We start from the raw sequence: 20,840 nt of genomic DNA on the forward strand, positions 1-20,840 counted from the left end.
GTGTGCCATTTGGGACACATAGTACGTGATTCTGTCCACACTGACCTCTGACTGGCGACACCCATGTTGTGGTGAGGTGTTGTAGTGATTATGAGGAATTTGGCAAGCCAACCCTAGGGGGACATGGTAAACATGACTTGAAGGCAATTCATTAGCCTACTATAGTGACGTTTCCGTGTGTAGAAAGTTCAGATGTGTAGGCCTGAACAGACAAGCAAATAGTGGTTAGAGGTTATTTCAGCACCACGGACAGCGGCACAATTTGGAATCCACGATCTAATGTTCAGCTCCAAAGGACATTGGGCAGCGACCGTAAGGTGCAGTCAGAGGATCCTTGAAGAGAAAAAAAATCAAGAAAATCAATAAGAAACACAGGAAGTCTTTACCTTGAACAAACTCATTCAGCACAGGCTACATGCTAATGCACCGTGGTGAATTAAAGACTGACTCACACAACATTCATTGACATCTAGGCTACTTTGTAGGCTAATCTCTGCCTTAAATGGACAGAAATGTCAAATGTTTGACATGGGTTCGGTGCGCTAGCTAGCTCAGTGGGATAATTGAATGAGGGAATAGAGGGTTTCCTTATTTCCTTATTGCCGTCTCAATAAAGCTGGGCGATGCGAACATGGGGACGGAAGAGTGAACCGCGTGGGACCAAAGTTGGGGAAAGCTGGACTTTATATAAATACTCCGTGACATTGCGTTGCTATTGACCAATCGAAGCTCACTATAGTTTCCTGCCCCTACTGGATTGGCTGTTGATACCTAGTTTGCTTGCTTGCTAGCTTGCTAGCACCAACACGAAGTCAAAGCAAGCTTGGCTATCCGTATTTACTTTAGTCTGCCCGAGGCGACCACATTCATCTATGCTGGAAACAGAACTCAGAGGGAGATCTCCTGGTCCCTTTGATCATGTCTCATGTGGTCTGTTTTTCTGCATGTGTGTGATAATCCACACTATTATACTTAACTTTGACATGTTTTCCCTGCAATGCAGGATAAAATATGTATAGCGTTGGGCCAGTAACAAAGGTTGCTGGTTCGAATCCCCGAGACAACTAGAAAAAATCTAGTTGTCCTTGCGCCCTTGAACAGGGCACCCTAATTGCTCTTCTAAATCGTTCTGGGTAAGAGCGTCTGATAAATGATTCAAATGTAAATGTGTGTTTACATATAATTGTTTCTTGCGTTTTGGCTCTGTTGGCTTCACTCTGCTTGTTGAAAATCCCAAATTACTTTTCACTTTGTGTTATTTTTCAGTTATTGATAGCTATAGGGAACGGTGTCTCCCCCAGTTTAAGGGCAGATTACCTCCATTTAACCTTAATGAAATATATAGGAAAACACTAACAGTTCAAATAAGATATGTTAATGCTTGGCTACTGGATCGATACTTTGCTTAAGCTGAATTCATGTTGCATATCAGGTGTGATGAATTGGCTCATTGTATAGCTGAATAGTTAGTTAATAGATTTTTGATACACGTTTCATTACAGGTACCTACATGGGTCGAACAGCCAGCCTGGGCGAATATGATCAGCAAAACAAAAACCACAGTATGCCCTACTACACCTGCTACCCTCCTGTCCTTTCCTCACGGATGCCAAAACTGGTCCATACTGGCAGCTGGTTAACAGTGATGGAGAGAATGCGGCAATCCATTGGCTGCAGGCTTTGTACATTTCATTTAGTGTAGTCCAATAGCAACTGGAGCTAGAGAGAGGGAGAAAGTGAGAGAGAGCGAGAGAGAGAGAGAGAGAGAGAGAGAGAGAGAGAGAGGGGCGCGACTGAACAACTCTGGTCTTTCCATCCTTTCCAATCTCTCGTCTTTGCTGTCCGATCTCTCCGCGCTTTCTCTCTATTCCGGCAATTAGATTCAGCACAATTGACCGTGCTACTACAATGACTCACTGAAATGACCGTATATGCTATGTGTGTCATTAACAAACGGAAAACTCAATTTTTCTTTTCTGCATAGAACCTGAAGCGGAGTTTGACTCTTGTTATCTGGACCGCACTATCACGTTGGGATTTTCAGAGGAGCGCACACTGTTGAGATTTATTTTTTCCTGTGTGGTGGTGTATATTTTAGTATCACATCCTTTGAAGTCAGGACTACGAGCTAAATTCATACAGTGGGAATACCGCAAAGGTAAGTATTGTTATTAGCCTACAAATAGTCAATAAACCCATTTTCTCTTTTATACAGTTTAGTTGAATGTGTTTGTTTTCTGGCTGTTTTCTGGCGGCTTTCCCGTTATATGGCTTGTCCGGACTCGCGCTGCAGACATTTTGAGAAGAGCTTGCTACCACAGGGAATTCATTCTGTCATTTGCTTAAAGTGCGTGGCGCGCAACCAGTTTTTCAGAAATGTGTATGACCATCATTCAATGTAATTATGAAAATAAGCCATGTGTTGAACGAAATCGCCTGGCATTGCAAAGACGATTGATCCACGTTCTACGCACTTTAAAGACGTGTTGAGTGGTTTCTTTGCTCAAAGCCAGAATGATCAAATTGGGGTTTATTCGCTTCTTATGTAGAGCCACAGCAACATGCGTTGGATTCGATAATGACAAATTGGCTGTAGAGAAAAACGCGCAAAAACGCATAGCCTAAGGGACATGCCATTCATAACCCCAATCGCCTGTGGCCACATTATTTCACACAAGCCCTAGGAAAGGGCTATCTGTGTTTGAACAGAGAGCAGCACCCATGATGTCCAGTGCTATTTAATCCCTGCAGACGACAAAGCGGCTCTTGGCAGCACTGCTATGGAGATGCCATAATTAATGCCATTTAAGAAAATAGACTGCCATGAGTGCAACTGGAACCATACACTCACCATCAGTGTTGAGGGGCCAGGTCCACTGTCTGTCTGCCATCTAGATTCCATACAATAGCAGGCTTTTAGAATGGAAGAGGAGCGTCTTGCAGTGAATGTGTGTTTGACCCACCATTCAGCATAATTGGAACACCTCCGTATACCTATTAAAAGGTGCGAGGTGCATTGTAGACTGCAGATTCCCATCCAGGCTGAAATCTGGCACTACATTACCAGAGTGAGTTCAGCGGAGAACCACAAGATGGTACTGTGGATATCTGGTGGATATTTGGGGATGAGACGAATTGGGTAAAATGGTTTGCTACTGTTTTGAACACTCACCTTAAAGAATCCTGCTATGTTCCGCTACATTGCACACGGGAAACCCTTTAAAAATATTGGTTGCATTCTAGTGAGCCATTTAAGATTTCTAATCTTTGGGATAGCAAGATATCCTATTCTCATGTCTATGTAGGCAGTGACCTACAGTACGTAGGCGGGAAAGCATGAGAGAAGGCTGTCACTCTCCTACGAATGATTCGTCAAGCTGTCATCACGTCTATTCCACCAGCCCCTTGCCTTCTGCCAGATTATAAATAGGTGTGCGCTATTCGAATTGACACTGAGAATAATATTATAGACATTGTAAGAAATGTAACAGTCTTTAACAATATTATTTTTTAATGAATGAAATGTCAAAATTGTAATATTACATCAATATAAAGGCAATCACAACCAATACATTCAATAGGTTACACCTGTTCCCTAATACTGTAGGCCTGCATGCATTTTGATTAGATGTGATGGTAGGCTGAACGCTTTGGAGAGGCATCAGGTCTCAACCTAAATACTTATTGTAAATAATTGGTCTAAGTTGTCATAACACAATATAAGTGTATTAATGCATTACAAGTGTATTAATGCACAAAAAGACGTTATAAAGCATCGTAGGTATGTTCTTTATGGAAAGTGTTACAAAATAGGCCTACTTTTCACATTATTTGAACATTAGGCCTATTTCAAATACACTTTACATATTTGGAGTGACATACTGTCATCATAGCTCTACCAGTTGGTGACATCATTATAGGCCTATTTGAGGCAGGCCTCCCCATCAGATAATAAGACATTTGATTCACAATTGGGAGACATTTTACCTCACTAGTGCAATTTCCCTCAAGAATAGGCCTATGGGTGACAGGCCTATGGGTGACATCCTGGTTATAATATGGCATAAGTGTCAAAATAGAACGTAGACCTGCCTCTCCAAATATTCTGTGCAGCATTTCAATTTGCAATCCAATGTTAGGCATAGTCATTCACTGTAAGACTGCATAAAACAACTGTATTATTGTAATATACAATTATACATCCTTTAGCTAACATTTTTCTCCAAAGTGACTATTGTGCCTGCATACATTTCTGTATGGGTAGCCACAGTGGGAATCAAACCGACAACTCTGGCAAGTGCCATGCTCTACCAACTGAGCCACACAGGACCTACACTGTGTTAGCCTACTGAAGTAAAGTTCAGTAGTTCAACAACTTTGTTCCACGTATCCATGTATATTTGGATGTTACTGGAAGACACATTTTACCCATGTCTGCTGGCATGGCTACGTAGAGCAAGGTTATTACAGTCTCACAACGTCATGATCTATCCTTATCAAATCAATCCTGTTTAAAAAAAAACAAAACAAGTGTCTGCTCTGTCCAAGTTCAACATGAATTGTCAACAAAACTATCATTACAAATGTACCCACATGCACGCACACGCACATACACACACACACACACACACTTTTTTCCAGTGTGGGCTCAGCGGTTGACAATATCTTTGTGTTCAGTACTGTCAACGTTGATAAATATCATTCCTTTATTGGTTGTCAGGGGTCTCTGTTGGCCCTCTATCTCGTTTTAGGGAGGGAGGAAGTCTGGCTTCCTTTCTATTGTGCAGTGTTTATCACCATCTTTAAGAGGCCAGTAAAAGATGTCCTGTATGTGCATCATGAGAAGGTCAAGTAAAGTTCATGTTGAATTTTGTTTTGCGCGTCGCAAATGGCACCCTATTCCCAATGTGCCCTGGTCAAAAGTAGTGCACTATATACAGAATAGGGTGCCATTTTGGACGTCACATAGTGATGTTTTATTTTTTGTCCGTTCAAGGACATTGGGACCTGAAGAGTGTTACAACATTTTCTACCGACTACCTACTTCAGTGAGGAGATACAGCTCCCTGAACCACATGTTCTGTAATAATTAAAATGCAAATGATGGATTCAGCCTTTATTGAAATTTAAAAGACTAATCTCTTGTAATCATACAGAGAGTGAGAAGAGAACACACTCTTTCTTGTGTGTTACTGGTAAAGAGGCAGACTGAATGTATTTCATTTATACAGGAACTGCTGAAATATATGAACATAGTCCATTCCATCTTATTATTTCCTCAATTAACATTAAACTGGACCATATTCTTGGATCACATTCTTTATCCTGTCTTTGTTTAGATTCTGTTTCTGTTTCTCACATTAAACTTTCACTTATTTATTGAATTATTCCATTTTTGATGTCAAACAGAACATAGGAAGTCAACAATGGCAGTTAGGCATCAGATGTAATCCCCCCCTGGCAGTGTGAGTATCATTGCCATGCTGTGTTACAAGAGTGGGAAAGTAATTCATCGACGTCCCTGATTTGACTAGCAGACCACCATCGTCTCAGTCTCAACACCATCCGAGGGCATGTAGCGGAATGAGGCGAGAGAGGAGAGTCTCTTCTTCCTCCCCCGAAATGAAATTACCTGCTGCATGCATAAGCCATCCGCTTCTGACACAAATGTCTGTGAGAGGCTTCTTAACCGGCCACCTCCTATAGCTCCTATCTCCTATTCATGAGGGTTCACACGTAAGCTCCTTGGTGGAGTAAAGTACCCTAAGAGAAATAATCTACTCAGTAGACTGGAGTATATCCCCCCTTGCTTGGCTATGATACTACTAACAGAATACTTATAGGTTGTATTGAAGTGTAGGAGGACCTAAGTAGGCTAGTTTTGTGAATGGGGTGCTCTGGTTTTATATGGATAACCATGAGGGAATGTTTCCTACACTGTGTAGTGATTAGGCACCTTCCCATATGAAAAAAAATATACTATAGTGTATATACTATGGTAGGAATACAATAGTATTCACTGTAGTGTTTGAGGACTTTACTGTAGTATTCACTGTAGTATTTTTGCGACTGAAGTCCTCCAAAACATTACAGTGAATACTGTAGTATTTACAGTTTACTATAGTATAAATACTGTAGTAAAAAAAGACTAGTATGTACTATAGTAATTACTATAGTGTTCTTTCGGACTGTAGTGCGGTATACTGTAATATTTACTCTAGTGTGTTTGGGGACATTACTGTAGTATTTAGTATAGTGTTTTTGTTTTATTATATTTTACATAGTAGTGGGGGGCTTTTTCCTCGAGGAAACCTACTGGAGAAATGCTATACACTGTAAGCACATTTTCCATAACCTGGAAGTAGGTAGAATTGGGTTCTGAACAGAGATTTCAGAGCTTATTCTCTTTTCTATAATCATAGGTTATACAATATATGGTTTATACTTGGCATGTAGGTTTGTCACTTACAGATGGCACAATTTGTGATATGGGAGAGAGAAATGGGTAGGGTATATGCAAATTAAATACTGTCGTATTTATTGTAGTTTTTTATAGTGTTTTTGCGGACTGTAGTGTTTTTGCAGACACTTCTGTAGTATTTACTACAGTTTTTTGTGTGTGTGGATAATACTGTAGTATTCAACAGTACTAAGTACTATAGTACACATGATCAAGGGATACTACAGTGTGAAGTAATGTTTTCTACAGTATCCTACAGTTAACTACAGAATTCTATAGTAAGTACTGTAGTATTCTATAGTAAACTGTAGTATTTTTTTGTGTGTGTTGTCAAATTTTGGGCGGCATCCTTTTTCTCCCCCCTTTTCCAGAAGTGTGTACTTGCACACTTCCGGTCATGAATTTGCAAGCATTGGATTGGTGTAATCATTGGCTAGAGAGTTTCCACCATTGTTAACTCAATAATGGCAAGTGTGCAAGTGCACACTTTGGGAAATGGGTAGAGAATCATCGGGACGCAGCCTTGGAGTTTTCTTTTATTGAAACGGCTGCTATGTGCAACGTTATCCTGACCATAACGATGATGTCACACAAGGAAAGCAGTTTGCCAATATAGTATCTCTGTTGTTGATTCCACTCGGAACCACACTTTTATTTTGTTGTCTTTTCCAGGCTATTGATTTGTTAGAAAGATACATTTTCATGCCTTGCGTCTCTTGCACATTTTGATTATACACAGAGGGGACTTGCAGTCATATATTTGCTATATGCTCAACAAGTGGACATCTATTGGAAGGGATTTGGAAATCATACTGTATGTAGCCTTTGATGTGTCGAGGATTAATTTACATGTTCCATTCTGTCTTCCCTGCAGGGTAACCAACCAAGCTGGAATTGGGTCGACGAGCAGAGACATCTGGAGACAAATACAGGCACTGCTCCCAACCAACAATCTATAAGTAGACCCACTCTCTTAGGATGGGGGGCACCGAGTTGCACAAAGCTGCTCTGATTGGCTGGAGCTCTGTCTGTCAGTTGTCAATCACAGCCTGAGGAGCAGGTTATTGGTCTGGGAGCTGTGGGGGGGTGGGAGAGGAGTTCCAGAATTTCCAGGACCACAATCTGCTTGGCTGACCGCAGCAGGAGCATGTTGAGAGGAACCAGGCCAGGGGGAAGCAGTACCTCTCCATGGAGCTCTGGAGGAGCCACTATAGCCCATGGAATGGGGATGGTCTACCTATCCAAGGTCTACCTTCTCTTATGGATTGGCTTCCTGTTAGCGTCTGTGTGTCTGCCGGTCGTGGCTCAGACCCCAGTCCACCCTGTTGTCACCACGAATTACGGGAAGCTGCGGGGGTTAAAGACGACGCTGCCCAATGAGATCCTAGGGCCCGTGGAGCAGTACTTGGGGATCCCGTACGCTTTGGCTCCTACAGGGGAGAGACGCTTCCAGCCCCCCGAGCCTCCCATGTCCTGGCCTGGGATCAGGAATGCTACCCAGTTCGCCCCTGTGTGTCCACAGTACCTGGAGGAAAAGTTACTCAACGATATGCTGCCGGTGTGGTTCACAGCGAACTTGGATACAGTGGTAACCTATATGCAGGATCAGAACGAGGACTGCCTGTATTTAAACATTTACGTGCCAACTGAGGATGGTATGTCACACCTTGATTAACACAAATATCTTATTATCCTCTGTTTGCCTTTGTGTTTGCATTGGCATTTCACTTTGCAGGTCCATTTGTTCTGAGGCAGTTCAAAGTGGCTGGGATAACTTCTTGAACCAGAAACGTTGGTGCACTTTTGATCAAAGTGCAATACTTTTAGCAAAGAGCAAAATGCTTTTTTTGACTGAAGGCTTGAAATGAATGTGGACTACTGTATGTGGTCTAATAGAGAGAGAAAAGAGATATTTAGACCTCCCTACTGTCTGAGGGCGTAGGATGTCCTACTCCTGCCTTCTCTCCCGTTGATTAGGTGCAGTGCAGAGGTCCCGTTAGAGTGAGCACTCCTGACTCAGAGTAGTCCTGACACTTACACCACTGATGTAATGCACGTACCCCCTTCAGGCCCCACTATCAGACTCCTACAGCAAGATAAAATAAAATAAAGAGTTGGTTAACTTAGTGCAACTGGAACACAGATGTTTAAGGTCAAACATGAACTGTTGCTGTCGCTGTCGCTGTCGCTGTCGCTGTCGCTGTCTCTTCTGAAGAGACAGACTCTTTCTGGTCTATGAAGGTCAATGGGAAGAGAATTCTCCAATGTGTTCGTACCGAACTCTACACCTCTCTATGCTACATTTAGTCTGAGCTCTTGCTAGATTATTAAATACCACAGGAGCGGATAGATAATCTGACAATCCCAGTGCGGATGCACAGCCTGGGTCGTTACTCTGACATACTATTCCACAATCTCCAGAGAATTTGAAGGAAAGTTCTTATAAATCACTGACGTGAACTGAAATCCCCGTGTGCTCTTTTCATGTACATGTAGGTAACTGGACTCAAATATGTAGGATGTCCAAGTTTATCCATTATATCCTGTCATTTCTGTTGTATTGTGGCTTTAGCAATAATGTGATAGGAAAGCAACGTAGAAGTGGAGTGGATGGATCAAGGGTTAGAATTCTCGTGGACAGACAGTGCTGCTGCCTATCCATTGGTTTAACAGAGGCATCGGAACTCCTTGGTCTGTGTATTGGTAATATTATACCCTCAGGTAATGTAACTAGCCTCAGGTATCTTTCATTTTGATACATTATGCCTTCTAACCTGAATTCATAGATGTCAATTACAGAATGAAGGCAGTATCAGTATATTGCGATACGTTTGCTGGCATTAAAATGTATGAATGCAGAACATGAATGTTGATGTATTAAAACTCAACTGAAGTTAAGCTACAGTTCTTAGCTTAATGTAATTGGCCTGAAGGAAAAACTCAACAGCTCCTCTTCAGGAGTCAAGACGACAACTCTCTTTTTGTCTGCATCCCAAAATGGCGCCCTATTCCCTACATAGTGCACTACTTTTGACCAGGCCCCTATTCCCTACTACATGGCAAACGTAGTGCACTATTTGGGACACAGGCTCTGTCTCCTCTTGAGGAGTCAGTCAGTGCTTCATGGAAGACAACTCTCTCCCTGTTCTGTTCATCTTCTTCTTCTCCATACTGCCGGCTGCCCGTCATCCTTACAGACGCCCTCAGTGTTGGCCTTTTCAAATCCTGTGTAATGTGGAGACATCCTGCCAGCCCAGGATCAGAAAAGAGGATTTATAGTTTTATAGTTGTCCTCTTGAAATGGACTGACGGATTAAGAAAAGGCCTTCCATTGTGTCGTCTGATTTAAGTACAAAAGACTACGCCATATATAGTTAAATATTGTATCACGACACAAGGCGAGACCCAGATGCAGACACAGGAGGCAGATGGTTTGAGCTCTGGTATTTATTATAATCCAAGGGATAGACAAAAGGCAGGTCGGGGACAGCCAAGGGGACAGGTCGGAGACAGGCAAGCGCTCATAGCCAGGGCAGAGTCCAAAATGGTACAGGGCAGCAGGCAGGCTCAATGTCAGGGGCAGGCAGAGTGGTCAGGCAGGCAGGCTCAGAGTCAGGACAGGCAAGGGTCAAAACCAGGAGGACGAGAAAAAGAGAGACTGGGAAAACCAGGAGCTGAGAGAAAAATGCTGGTTGACTTGGCAAACAAGACGAACTGGCACAGACAGACAGAAAACACAGGTATAAATACCCAGGGGATAAGTGTGGAAGATGGGTGACACCTGGAGGGGGGTGGAGACAAGGACATGTGAAACAGATCAGGGTGTGACATATTGATAACCTGCACAAGTTCTGTTCTTTTGTATCCTTTTTGATTGTGCAGTGTGGGTGGTGAATGCCATTTTGGCTAGCAGGGGTTAGCTTGTGAAAAGTGGCACATTTGGGATTGTATTTTAATGCCAGAGCTACTTTAATTTTGGGTGCTATGTTTGTCTGTGCAGACAAAAAGCTGCAGGGTCTCTGTGTGTGTTTGTGTGTGTGTGTGCGTGCTAGCTCCTGGAGCTGTTGCTGGAGCTGGCTCTATCTGCCTCTGCAGTGGCTGCAGACTGGGTACTACTGCGGAGACCCGGGAGGTGATCCTGTTTTATTGTGAATTAATCAGAGTGAATAGGGAGCCTCTTGAGGGCTCTTCTGAGTGAGAAGACAATACCACAGCAGGGCCGCGTCCCAAATGGCACCCTTTTCCCTATGTAGTGCACTACTTTTGGCCAGGGCACACAGGGCTCTGGTCAAAAGTAGTGTACTATGCAGAGAATTGGGTGCAATTTGGAATGCATGCCAGGCCTCATCTCTTTCTCCCTCCATCTTTAATTATGAACACTGTCCTACATTAGTTCTGTTTTAGTATTCAACACTGGAACAGAAATAGAAAGCAGAAATTACAATAAATCTACTGCTTGTTACCTTCATGTGCGCTCCCAGAGATAATGGCCTCTCTACAATTCAATGGCGAGCTGTGATTTATCAGATCTTTGTTGGTTATAGGGGTGTATGGCTGTGGCCCACACCTTGGCTACAGTACATCCAAAATGGCCCCTGGTCAAAAGTAGTGCGTTCTATTAGGGAATAGGGTGCCGTTTCAGACTCACATCCATCAATGGGATAGTGCAGCAGATAACCTGTATTATTGTATTTCATTATGAATCTAATTCTCCTTTGCATAGAAACACAGGAGGGAGAAAAGCTACAGTGCATTGAAGAAAGAGAACAAATACATTGACAGGGCTTGAACGACAGCTCAATACAGTGTTATAGTAGGTTTACCTTGTTCTAATGCTTTTTCGTGTGTGAGTGGCTTGTGTAAGAGAGAGCCGTGCTCTTTGGGCCCTTCCCAAATGGCACCCTATTCCCTATATAGTGCACTACTTTTACCAGGACCCATAGGGAATGTCCACTAAAAAGGAATGGGGAGCCATTTGAGACACAGGCCCTTCTCTGAGCATAAGTAGCCTGCCAATGCCAGTTGGGTTCACAGCACTGGAGCCTGAGCTATTAGCTGCCAGTCTGTCTGTTGTGAGTGTGTGATTCAGACAGCCAGTCATATGCATGGAGGGGCAGGCAAGGCCAGGCAGGCAGAGAGGGGACAATATCTCCAGGCTAGGTCATGAGGCAGCACAATTGTGCCACAGAGGGCTCTGGTCGAAAGTTTGTAAACTATAAGGACTAGAGGTCGACCGATTAATCGGAATGGCCGATTAATTAGGGCCGATTTCAAGTTTTCATAACAATCGGTAATCGTCATTTTTGGACACCGATCATGGCCGATTACATTGCACTCCACGAGGAGACTGCGTGGTAGGCTGACTACCTGTTATGCGAGTGCAGCAAGGAGCCAAGGTAAGGTGCTAGCTAGCATTAAACATATCTTTATAACAAACAATCAATCTTAACATAATCCCTAGTTAACTACACATGGTTGATGATATTACTAGTTTATCTAGCTTGTCCTGCGTTGTATATAATCGATGCAGTGCCTGTTAATTTATCATTGAATCACAGCCTACTTCGCCAAACGGGTGATTTAACAAGTGCATAAGCGAAAAAAGCACTGTCGTTGCACCAATGTGTACCTAACCATAAACATCAACACCTTTCTTAAAATCAATACACAAGTATATATTTTTAAACCTGCATATTTAGTTAATATAGCCTGCTAACATGAATTTCTTTTAACTAGGGAAATTGTGTCACTTCTCTTGCGTTCTGTGCAACAGTCAGGGTACATGTAGCAGTTTGGGCCACCTGGCTCGTTGCTAACTGTGTGAAGACCATTTCTTCCTAACAAAGACAGCCAACTTCGCCAAACGGGGGATGATTTAACAAAAGCGCATTTGCGGAAAAAGCACAATCGTTGCACGAATGTACCTAACCATAAACATCAGTGCCTTTCTTAAAATCAATACACAGAAGTATATTTTTTTTAAACCTGCATATTTAGTTAAAAGAAATCCAGGTTAGCAGGCAATATTAAACTAGGGAAATTGTGTCACTTCTCTTGCGTTCATTGCACGCAGAGTCAGGGTATATGCAACAGTTTGGGCCGCCTGACTCGTTGCGAACTAGTTTGCCAGAATTTTATGTAATTATTACATAACATTGAAGGTTGTGCAATGTAACAGGAATATTTAGACTTATGGATGCCACCCGTTAGATAAAATACGGAATGGTTCCGTATTTCACTGAAAGAATAAACGTTTTGTTTTCGAAATGATGGTTTCCGGATTTTACCTTATTAATGACCTAAGGCTCGTATTTCTGTGTGTTATTATGTTATAATTAGGTCTATGATTTGATATTTGATTGAGCAGTCTGACTGAGCGGTGGTAGGCAGCAGCATTCATTCAAGCATTGAGCTGTTTATGACTTCAAGCCTATCAACTCCCGAGATTAGGCTGGTGTAACCGATGTGAAATGGCTAGCTAGTTAGCGGAGTGTGCGCTAATAGCGTTTCAATCGGTGACGTCACTCGCTCTAAGACCTTGAAGTAGTTGTTCCTCTTGCTCTGCAAGGGCCGCGGCTTTTGTGGAGTGATGGGTAACGATGCTTCGAGGGTGGCTGTTGTCGATGTGTTCCTGGTTCGAGCCCAGGTAGGGGCGAGGAGAGGGACAGAAGCTATACTGTTACACTGGCAATACTAAAGTGCCTATAAGAACATCCAATAGTCAAAGGTATATGAAATACAAATGGTATAGAGAGAAATAGTCCTATAATTCCTATAATAACTACAACCTAAAACTTCTTACCTGGGAATATTGAAGACTCATGTTAAAAGGAACCACCAGCTTTCATATGCTCTCATGTTCTGAGAAAGGAACTTAAAAGTTAGCTTTTAATATTGCATATTGCACTTTTACTTTCTTCTCCAACACTTTGTTTTTGCATTATTTAAACCAAATTGAACATGTTTCATTATTTATTTGAGGCTAATTTGATTTTATTGATGTATTATATTAAGTTAAAATAAAAGTGTTCATTCAGTATTGTTGTAATTGTCATTATTACAAATAAATAAATACATTTTAAAAAATCGGCCGATTAATCGGTATCGGCTTTTTTTGGTCCTCCAATAATCTGTATCGGTATCGGTGTTGAAAAATCATAATCGGTCAACCTCTAATAGGGAATAAGGTGCCTATTTAGGGAAGAGGAAGAGGGCTCTGGTCAAAAGTAGTGCACTATATGGAATGGGGTGCCATTCGGGATTCAGCCTTGGACAACTCTGCATGCTCTCAGTTTTCCCTTTGACTTTTTCAAGGGCAACCAACAAACCAAAACTCAGTCAAACACAGAGACTGGATTCTTCTTTCATCTGTTCTGACAGATGTGCTCGGTGTCTGTCTGATGGCCGTACAGTGAGTGTGTGCGCGAGTGCATGCATGTGTATGTGCACGTGTGTGGGTGTGTGTATGGACATTCTGTACAGGACAGATGTGGGAGTTTATGCTTTGCTGCGTTAAACTGACATGCCACTTGCCTTTGTTTGTACAGCTTGAGATACCGTTAACCGTGAGATTACAGGCCTGTTCAGTTGTGTGTGCGTGTGTGTTAAGCCTTAGGCCTCATTATGTACCAACCAGCTAGCGATCTAGAGCCTCAGAGATAGCAGACCAACATAGTGTCAAAACAAACAGTTATCATAGCAATATTTGTTGCTTTCTTGAAATGAGATAATATTTTAATTGGTACTAGAATGCAATCCAATTGGCATCCGATACCCTATATAGTTAACTACTTGTCACCAGGGCCTATAGGGCTTTGGTCAAATGTAGTGCACTATATAGAGGATAGACCCTTATGGAAAGATCACATGAATTTCACGTGAAGTGTTCCAAAAACACATGTTTTCATGTGATCACGTGATCTTATGTGAAGTTATTGTGATAACGTGACAACATGTAAAGCGACACTGTGAAACTACATGTGAAACTACACGTGAAAACATGTGATCACATCCCACTGGGCACAGATGTCAATTCGACGTCTATTGCACGTTGGTTCCACGTGTGTGCCCAGTGTGATACAAAGTGTTCCAGAAATAAGTTTTCACATGTCAAATCATGTGGTTTTTCTTGAAGGCGGGTGGGATGCAACCACAGTCTAAGACCAGCAAAGTGGCTACTCAATGTTACAGGATGCTACTCCTGTCTCAGCTGTCTTAATCTTAATGATCATCATTATTACTCTGATGGGTCTGTCAGTGAGTCGATCTGCAGTGCTTATCTGAGAATGAAGTCTATTATCAACCAGGTATTCTCACACCACAGCAGGCTAAAGGTCCAGTTGAAGATCTAGCAATGGCTAATCACGTCATCTAAATTTAACAACACGCCCACCTCAAACAGCATAAGACCCCAATCAGACCCCTGTAGAGAAGGGGTCTAACACTACCTGCACACGACAGTACAGAATATATACAAACCATACAACACCCGTATTCATATTTCGCACACTGTTACCGGGTTGGCGAGGGAAATCACCTCAGTGTCTCTAAGGTCATGAGGTCATAACACTACTAAATCAAATCGAATGTCATTTGTCACATGCTCCGAATACTAGAACCATTCAACGCTGGTCTGACCAATCAGAATCCATGCTTCAAGATTGTTTTGATCACATTGACTGGGATATGTTCCGGTCAGCCTCAGAGAACAACATCGATATATACGCTGACTCGGTGAGTGAATTTATAAGGAAGCGCATTGGAGATGTTGTACCCACTGTGACTATTAAAACCTACCCTAACCAGAAACTGGCATCATTGGCGCAAAACTGAAAGCGCGAACCACCTCATTTAACCATGGAAAGAGGTCTGGGAATATGGCTGAAAATAAACAGTGTAGTTATTCCCTCCGCAAGGCATTCAAACAAGCGAAATGCCGGTACAGGGACAAAGTGGAGACGTAATTCAACGGCTCAGACACCAAGGTCTACAGGAAATCACGGACTACAAAAAGAAGACCAGCCACGTCACGGACACCGACTTCACGCTTCCAGACAAACTAAACGCATTCTTTGCCCGCTTTAAGGATAATACAGTGCCACCGTCACGGCCCGCTAAGCCTCTTAAGAATCGGTGTCCCGCTAGCAGGACAACTTCCAGTGAAACTGGAGAGCGCGTATTTCAAATAAATTCAAATAGTTAGTATGGATTTGAAACATTTAGGTACATATAAGTGTCTTATATAGGCTGAAAGCTACAAATGTTGTTAATCTAACTGCACTGTCTGATTTATAGTAGCTATTACAGCGAAAACATGCCATTCGATTGTTTGAGGACGGCGCCCCACATAAAAATATTTTTCCACCGGCACAGGGTTCATACATTCACATATAAAGATTCAATATTCACTTACTTTTTGAAAATCTTCCTCTGATTTGTCATCCAAAGCGTCCCAGCTATAACATGTCGTTTTGTTAGATAAAATCCTTCTTTATATCCCAAAAAGTCTGTTTAGTTGGCGCCATCAATTGGAGTAATCCACTCGTTCAACTTGCAGAGAAAGGAATCCAAAAATCTTCCCCTAAACTGTGTTTCAACAAGTCAAAATACGTTTCTATTTACTCCTCAGACACCCTAAAATGTAATCAAACTATAATATTTTTTTTAGAAAGAAGTATGTTCAATAGGAAACCGATTTTAGCAGGTGCGCAACTTCATCATGGCGCACAAAGACACGGATTTCCAAGTGTGTCATCATACAAAAACTGTTATTTCTTATTCGATTTTGAAGTTACAAGCCTGAAACCTTGAACATAGACTGCTGATACCCTGTGGAAGCCATGGAAATTGAAACCAGGGAGCTATTTTACAATATGAGCTTTCTCTTGCATTTCTAAGAGGATGTTTCTCATTTCTAAGAGGATGGTTTTTCTTTGGATTTTCTCCTACCATATCTATTGTGTTATATTCTCCTACATTATTTAAACATTTCTACAAACTTCAAAGTGTTTTCTTTCCAATGGTACCAAATATATGCATATCCTGGTTTCAGGGCCAGAGCTAAAGGCAGTTTACTTTGGGCACGTCATTCAGGCGGAAATTGAGATTAAAGGCGCCTAGAAGCTAACAAGGAGTGGGCCCCCCCTCTCCTTCTCCGTGGACGATGTGAGGAAAACATTTAAACATGTTTACCCTCGCAAAGCTGCTGGCCCAGACAGCATCCCTAGCTGCGTCCTCAGAGCATGCGCAGACAAGCTGCCTGGTGTATTTACAGACATATTCAATTGCTACCTATCCCAGTCTGCTGTCCCCACATGCTTCAAGATGGCCACCATTGTTCCTTGTACCCAAGAAGGCAAAGATAACTGAACTAAATGACTACCGCCCCGTAGCACTCACTTCTGTCATCATGAAGAGCTTTGAGAGACAAGTCAAGGATCATTTCACCTCCACCTTACCGGCCACCCTAGACCTACTTCAGTTTACATACTGCCCCAACAGGTACACAGACGATGCAATCGCCATCACACTGCATACTGCCCTATCCCATCTGGACAAGAGGGATACCTATGTAAGAATGCTGTTCGTTGATTACAGCTCAGCATTCGATGCCATAGTACCCTCCAAGCTCATCATCAAGTTGGAGGCTCTGGGTCTCAACCCCGCCCTGTGCAATTGGGTCCCGGACTTTCTGACGGGCCGCCCCCAGGTGTTGAAGGTAGGAAACAACATCTCCACTTCGCTGACCCTCAACACTGGGGCTTCACAAGGTTGCGTGCTTTGCCCCCTCCTGTACTCCCTGTTCACCCACGACTGCGTGGCCATGCACGCCTCCAACTCAATCATCAAGTTTGCAGACGACACAACAGTAGTGGGCTTGATTACCAACAATGACGAGACAGCCTACAGGGAGGAGGTGAGGGCACTCGAAGTGTGGTGTCAGGAAAACAAACTCTCACTCAACGTCAACAAAACAAAGGAGATGGTTGTGAACTTCAGGAAACAGCAGAGGGAGCACCCCCCTATCCACATCGAAGGGACAGCAGGGGAGAAGGTGGAACGTTTTAAGTTCCTTGGCGTACACATCACAGACAAACTGAAATGGTCCACTTACACAGACAGTGTGGTGAAGAAGGCGCAACAGTACCTCTTCAACCCCAGGAGGCTGAAGAAAGTTGGCTTGTCACCCAAAACCCTGTCAAATCTTTACAGATGCACAATCGAGAGCATCCTGTCGGGCTGGTACGGCAACTGCACTAACTGCAAGGCTCTCCAGAGTGTGGTGCGGTCTGCACAACACATCACCGGGGGCAAGCTACCTGCCCTCCATGACACCTACAGCATCCTAAGTCATAGCAAGGCCAAAAAGATCATCAAGGACAACAACCGCCCGAGCCACTGCATGTTCACACAGCTACCATTCAGAAGGCGAGGTCAGTACAGGTGCATAAAAGCTGAGACCAAGAGACTGAAAAACAGCTTTTATCTATCTCAAGGCCATCAGACTGCTAAACAGCAATTCAGAGAGGCTGCTGCCTACATTGAGACCCAATCACTGGCCACTTTAATTAATGGATCACTAGTCACTTTAAACAATGCCACTTTAAATAATGCCATTTTAGTAATGTTTACATATCTTACATTACTCATATCATATGTATACAGTCGTAGCCAAAGGTTGTGAGAATGATACAAATATTAATTTCCACAAAGTTTGCTGCTTCAGTGTCTTTAGACTTTTTGTCAGATGTTACCATGGAATACTGAAGTACAATTACAAGAATTTCATAAGTGTCAAAGGCTTTTATTGACAATTACATGAAGTTGATGCAAAGAGTTATATTTGCAGTGTTGACCCTTCTTTTTCAAGACCTCTGCAATCAGCCCTGGCATGCTGTCAATTAACTTCTGGGCCACATCCTGACTGATGGCAGCACATTCTTGTATAATCAATGCTTGGAGTTTGTCAGAATTTGTGGGTTTTTGTTTGTCCACCCGCCTCTCTTGTTTGTCCACCCGCCTCACCCGTTCCCCGAGCCACTAAGTTATCACTTTTGCCTTATGGCAAGGTGCTCCATCATGCTGGAAAAGGCATTGTTTGTCACCAAACTGTTCCTGGATGGTTGGGAGAAGTTGCTCTTGGAGGATGTGTTGGTACCATTTTTTATTCATGGCTGTTTTCTTAGGCAAAATTGTGAGTGAGCCCACTCCCTTGGCTGAGATGCAACCCCACACATGAATGGTCTCAGGATGCTTTACTGTTGGCATGACACAGGACTGATGGTAGCGCTCATCTTGTCTTCTCCGGACAAGCTTTTTTCCGGATGCCCCAAACAATCGGAAAGGGGATTGATCAGAGAAAATGACTTCACCCCAGTCCTCAGCAGTCCAATCCCTGTACCTTTTGCAGAATATCAGTCTGTCCCTGATGTTTTTCCTGGAGAGAAGTGGCTTCTTTGCTGCCCTTCTCGACACCAGGCCATCCTCCAAAATGCTTCGCCTCACTGTGCGTGCAGATGCACTCACACCTGCCTGCTGCCATTCCTGATCAAGCTCTGTACTGGTAGTTCCCTGAAGCCTTCTTCACAACAATTGAACAGCTCTCCTTGAAGTTCTTGATGATCCGATAAATGGTTGATTTAGGTGCAATCTTACTGGCAGCAATATCCTTGCCTGTGAAGCTCTTTTTGTGCAAAGCATTGATGACGGCACGTGTTTCCGTGCAGGTAACCATGGTTGACAGAGGAAGAACAATGATTCCAAGCACCACCCTCCTTTTGAAGCTTCCAGTCTGTTATTCGAACTCAATCAGCATGACAGAGTGATCTCCAGCCTTGTCCTCGTCAACACTCACACCTGTGTTAATGAGAGAATCACTGACATGATGTCATCTGGTCCTTTTGTGGCAGGGCTGAAATGCAGTGGAAATGTTTTTGGGGGATTCAGTTAATTTGCATGGCAAAGAGGGACTTTGCATTGAATTGCAATTCATCTGATCACTCTTCATAACATTCTGGAGTATATGCAAATTGCCCTCATTCAAACTGAGGCAGCAGACTTAATATTTGTGTCATTCAATAAACTTTTGGCCACGACTGTATACTGTATTTTATACCATCTATTGCACCTTGCCTATGCCGCTCGGCCATCGCTCATCCATATATTTATATATACATATTCTCAGTCACCCCGTTAGATTTGTCTGTATTAGGTAGTTGTTGGGGAATTGTTAGATTACTTGTTAGATATTACTACACTGTCGGAACTAGAAGCACAATCATTTCGCTACACTCGCATTAACATCTGCTTAACCATGTGTATGTGACCAATAAAATATGATTTGATTTGGTGTGGACCTTACCAGTCTACCACGTCTTATATGAAGGCAAGGGACAACACTCGCATAGCATTTGGTGATTTAAATTTTTTAAACATGGAATTTGACCTCGGGATATTTGATGAGTTAGTGATAGAATCTGATTATATTTGATCCTTGATCCAATTTAGGAGGAATATTGGAGTGGACTTGATTAGCCTTGATGTTCTGTTCTCTACTTATCAGTGTCCTTCGCATGAGTTCTTAGTATGTTGTTGTGATTTCTGCCCTAGTGTGAGGGATGTAGTCTATACAGTATCGTGTCTCTGACTATGATTAAATTATATGACATGCTATTTTATCAAATCGATTACCTCACGTTTAATTGATTACGTGATTGAATTAAACCATGCAACAATTAAACCATTAATAGCCTGGGGCACCACGGAAGCATTCATTTATATAGAGATGGAAGACTGGTTTACCCAGCAGAGCTCGCCATTGTCCTTTGAAGAATCTTTCTGGTCGTAGTGTTGTAGAGTGGATGCGTTGAAGTGTCCTGTCGTTCTTAGGAGATTGTCTGTTTTTTCTTGGGCCACGTACGTTTATAGCTGAACCTGATCATTCGACTTTTAGGATGTATCACTTCTTCTTTAGTGAATAATAGTTAAACGTTCATACCAAGTTGCCATAATCAGCTCTTGCTGTATTCTGGCTGGTCTAGTCGAAATTCACCATTCCAGCGTGGTGATCGTCACCTCCACGTGATCTGGTCTCATGTACATTTTGTTAGATAGAGTAGTTGTTCAACCCTTTGCAACCACAGCTCACACCGGGGTTTGCTTAGTCCAATGTGAATTTAGGTCACGGGGGCTTTTGTACTGGGGAAGAGAAGGATATGTTTCATCCCTCTCCAACCAATATCTGTTCACTTGGGCGTGGCCACTGAGTGAGCATAAGTTTACTTATGAAAACAATTCTCTCATTTAGGAGATAAAATCACATTTCATCTTCTCACAAATAGTTTAATCTTTAAACATTTAAATTGCACAACAATTTCATGTG

At 42.6% G+C, this 20,840-nt stretch overlaps 1 protein-coding gene across 2 annotated transcripts in view; it reads left to right on the forward strand.

The window, feature by feature from the left end:
- Positions 1-1,760: 1,760 nt before the first annotated feature.
- The window catches only part of LOC139532204 (neuroligin-4, X-linked-like), a 77,797-nt gene continuing 58,717 nt past the window's right edge, over positions 1,761-20,840 (forward strand). The window contains exons 1-2 of one of the 2 annotated variants that reach the window (XM_071329521.1): positions 1,761-2,158; positions 7,335-8,115. In XM_071329521.1, coding sequence (XP_071185622.1) covers positions 7,608-8,115 — 508 coding nt within the window. In that variant the 5' untranslated portion in view covers positions 1,761-2,158; positions 7,335-7,607. The remainder of the gene's footprint in view (positions 2,159-7,334; positions 8,116-20,840) is intronic. The other variant, XM_071329522.1, reaches the window with a different exon arrangement.

The sequence above is a fragment of the Salvelinus alpinus genome, chromosome 10, assembly GCF_045679555.1.
Source record: "Salvelinus alpinus chromosome 10, SLU_Salpinus.1, whole genome shotgun sequence".
NCBI classification, from domain to species: Eukaryota; Metazoa; Chordata; class Actinopteri; order Salmoniformes; family Salmonidae; genus Salvelinus; species Salvelinus alpinus.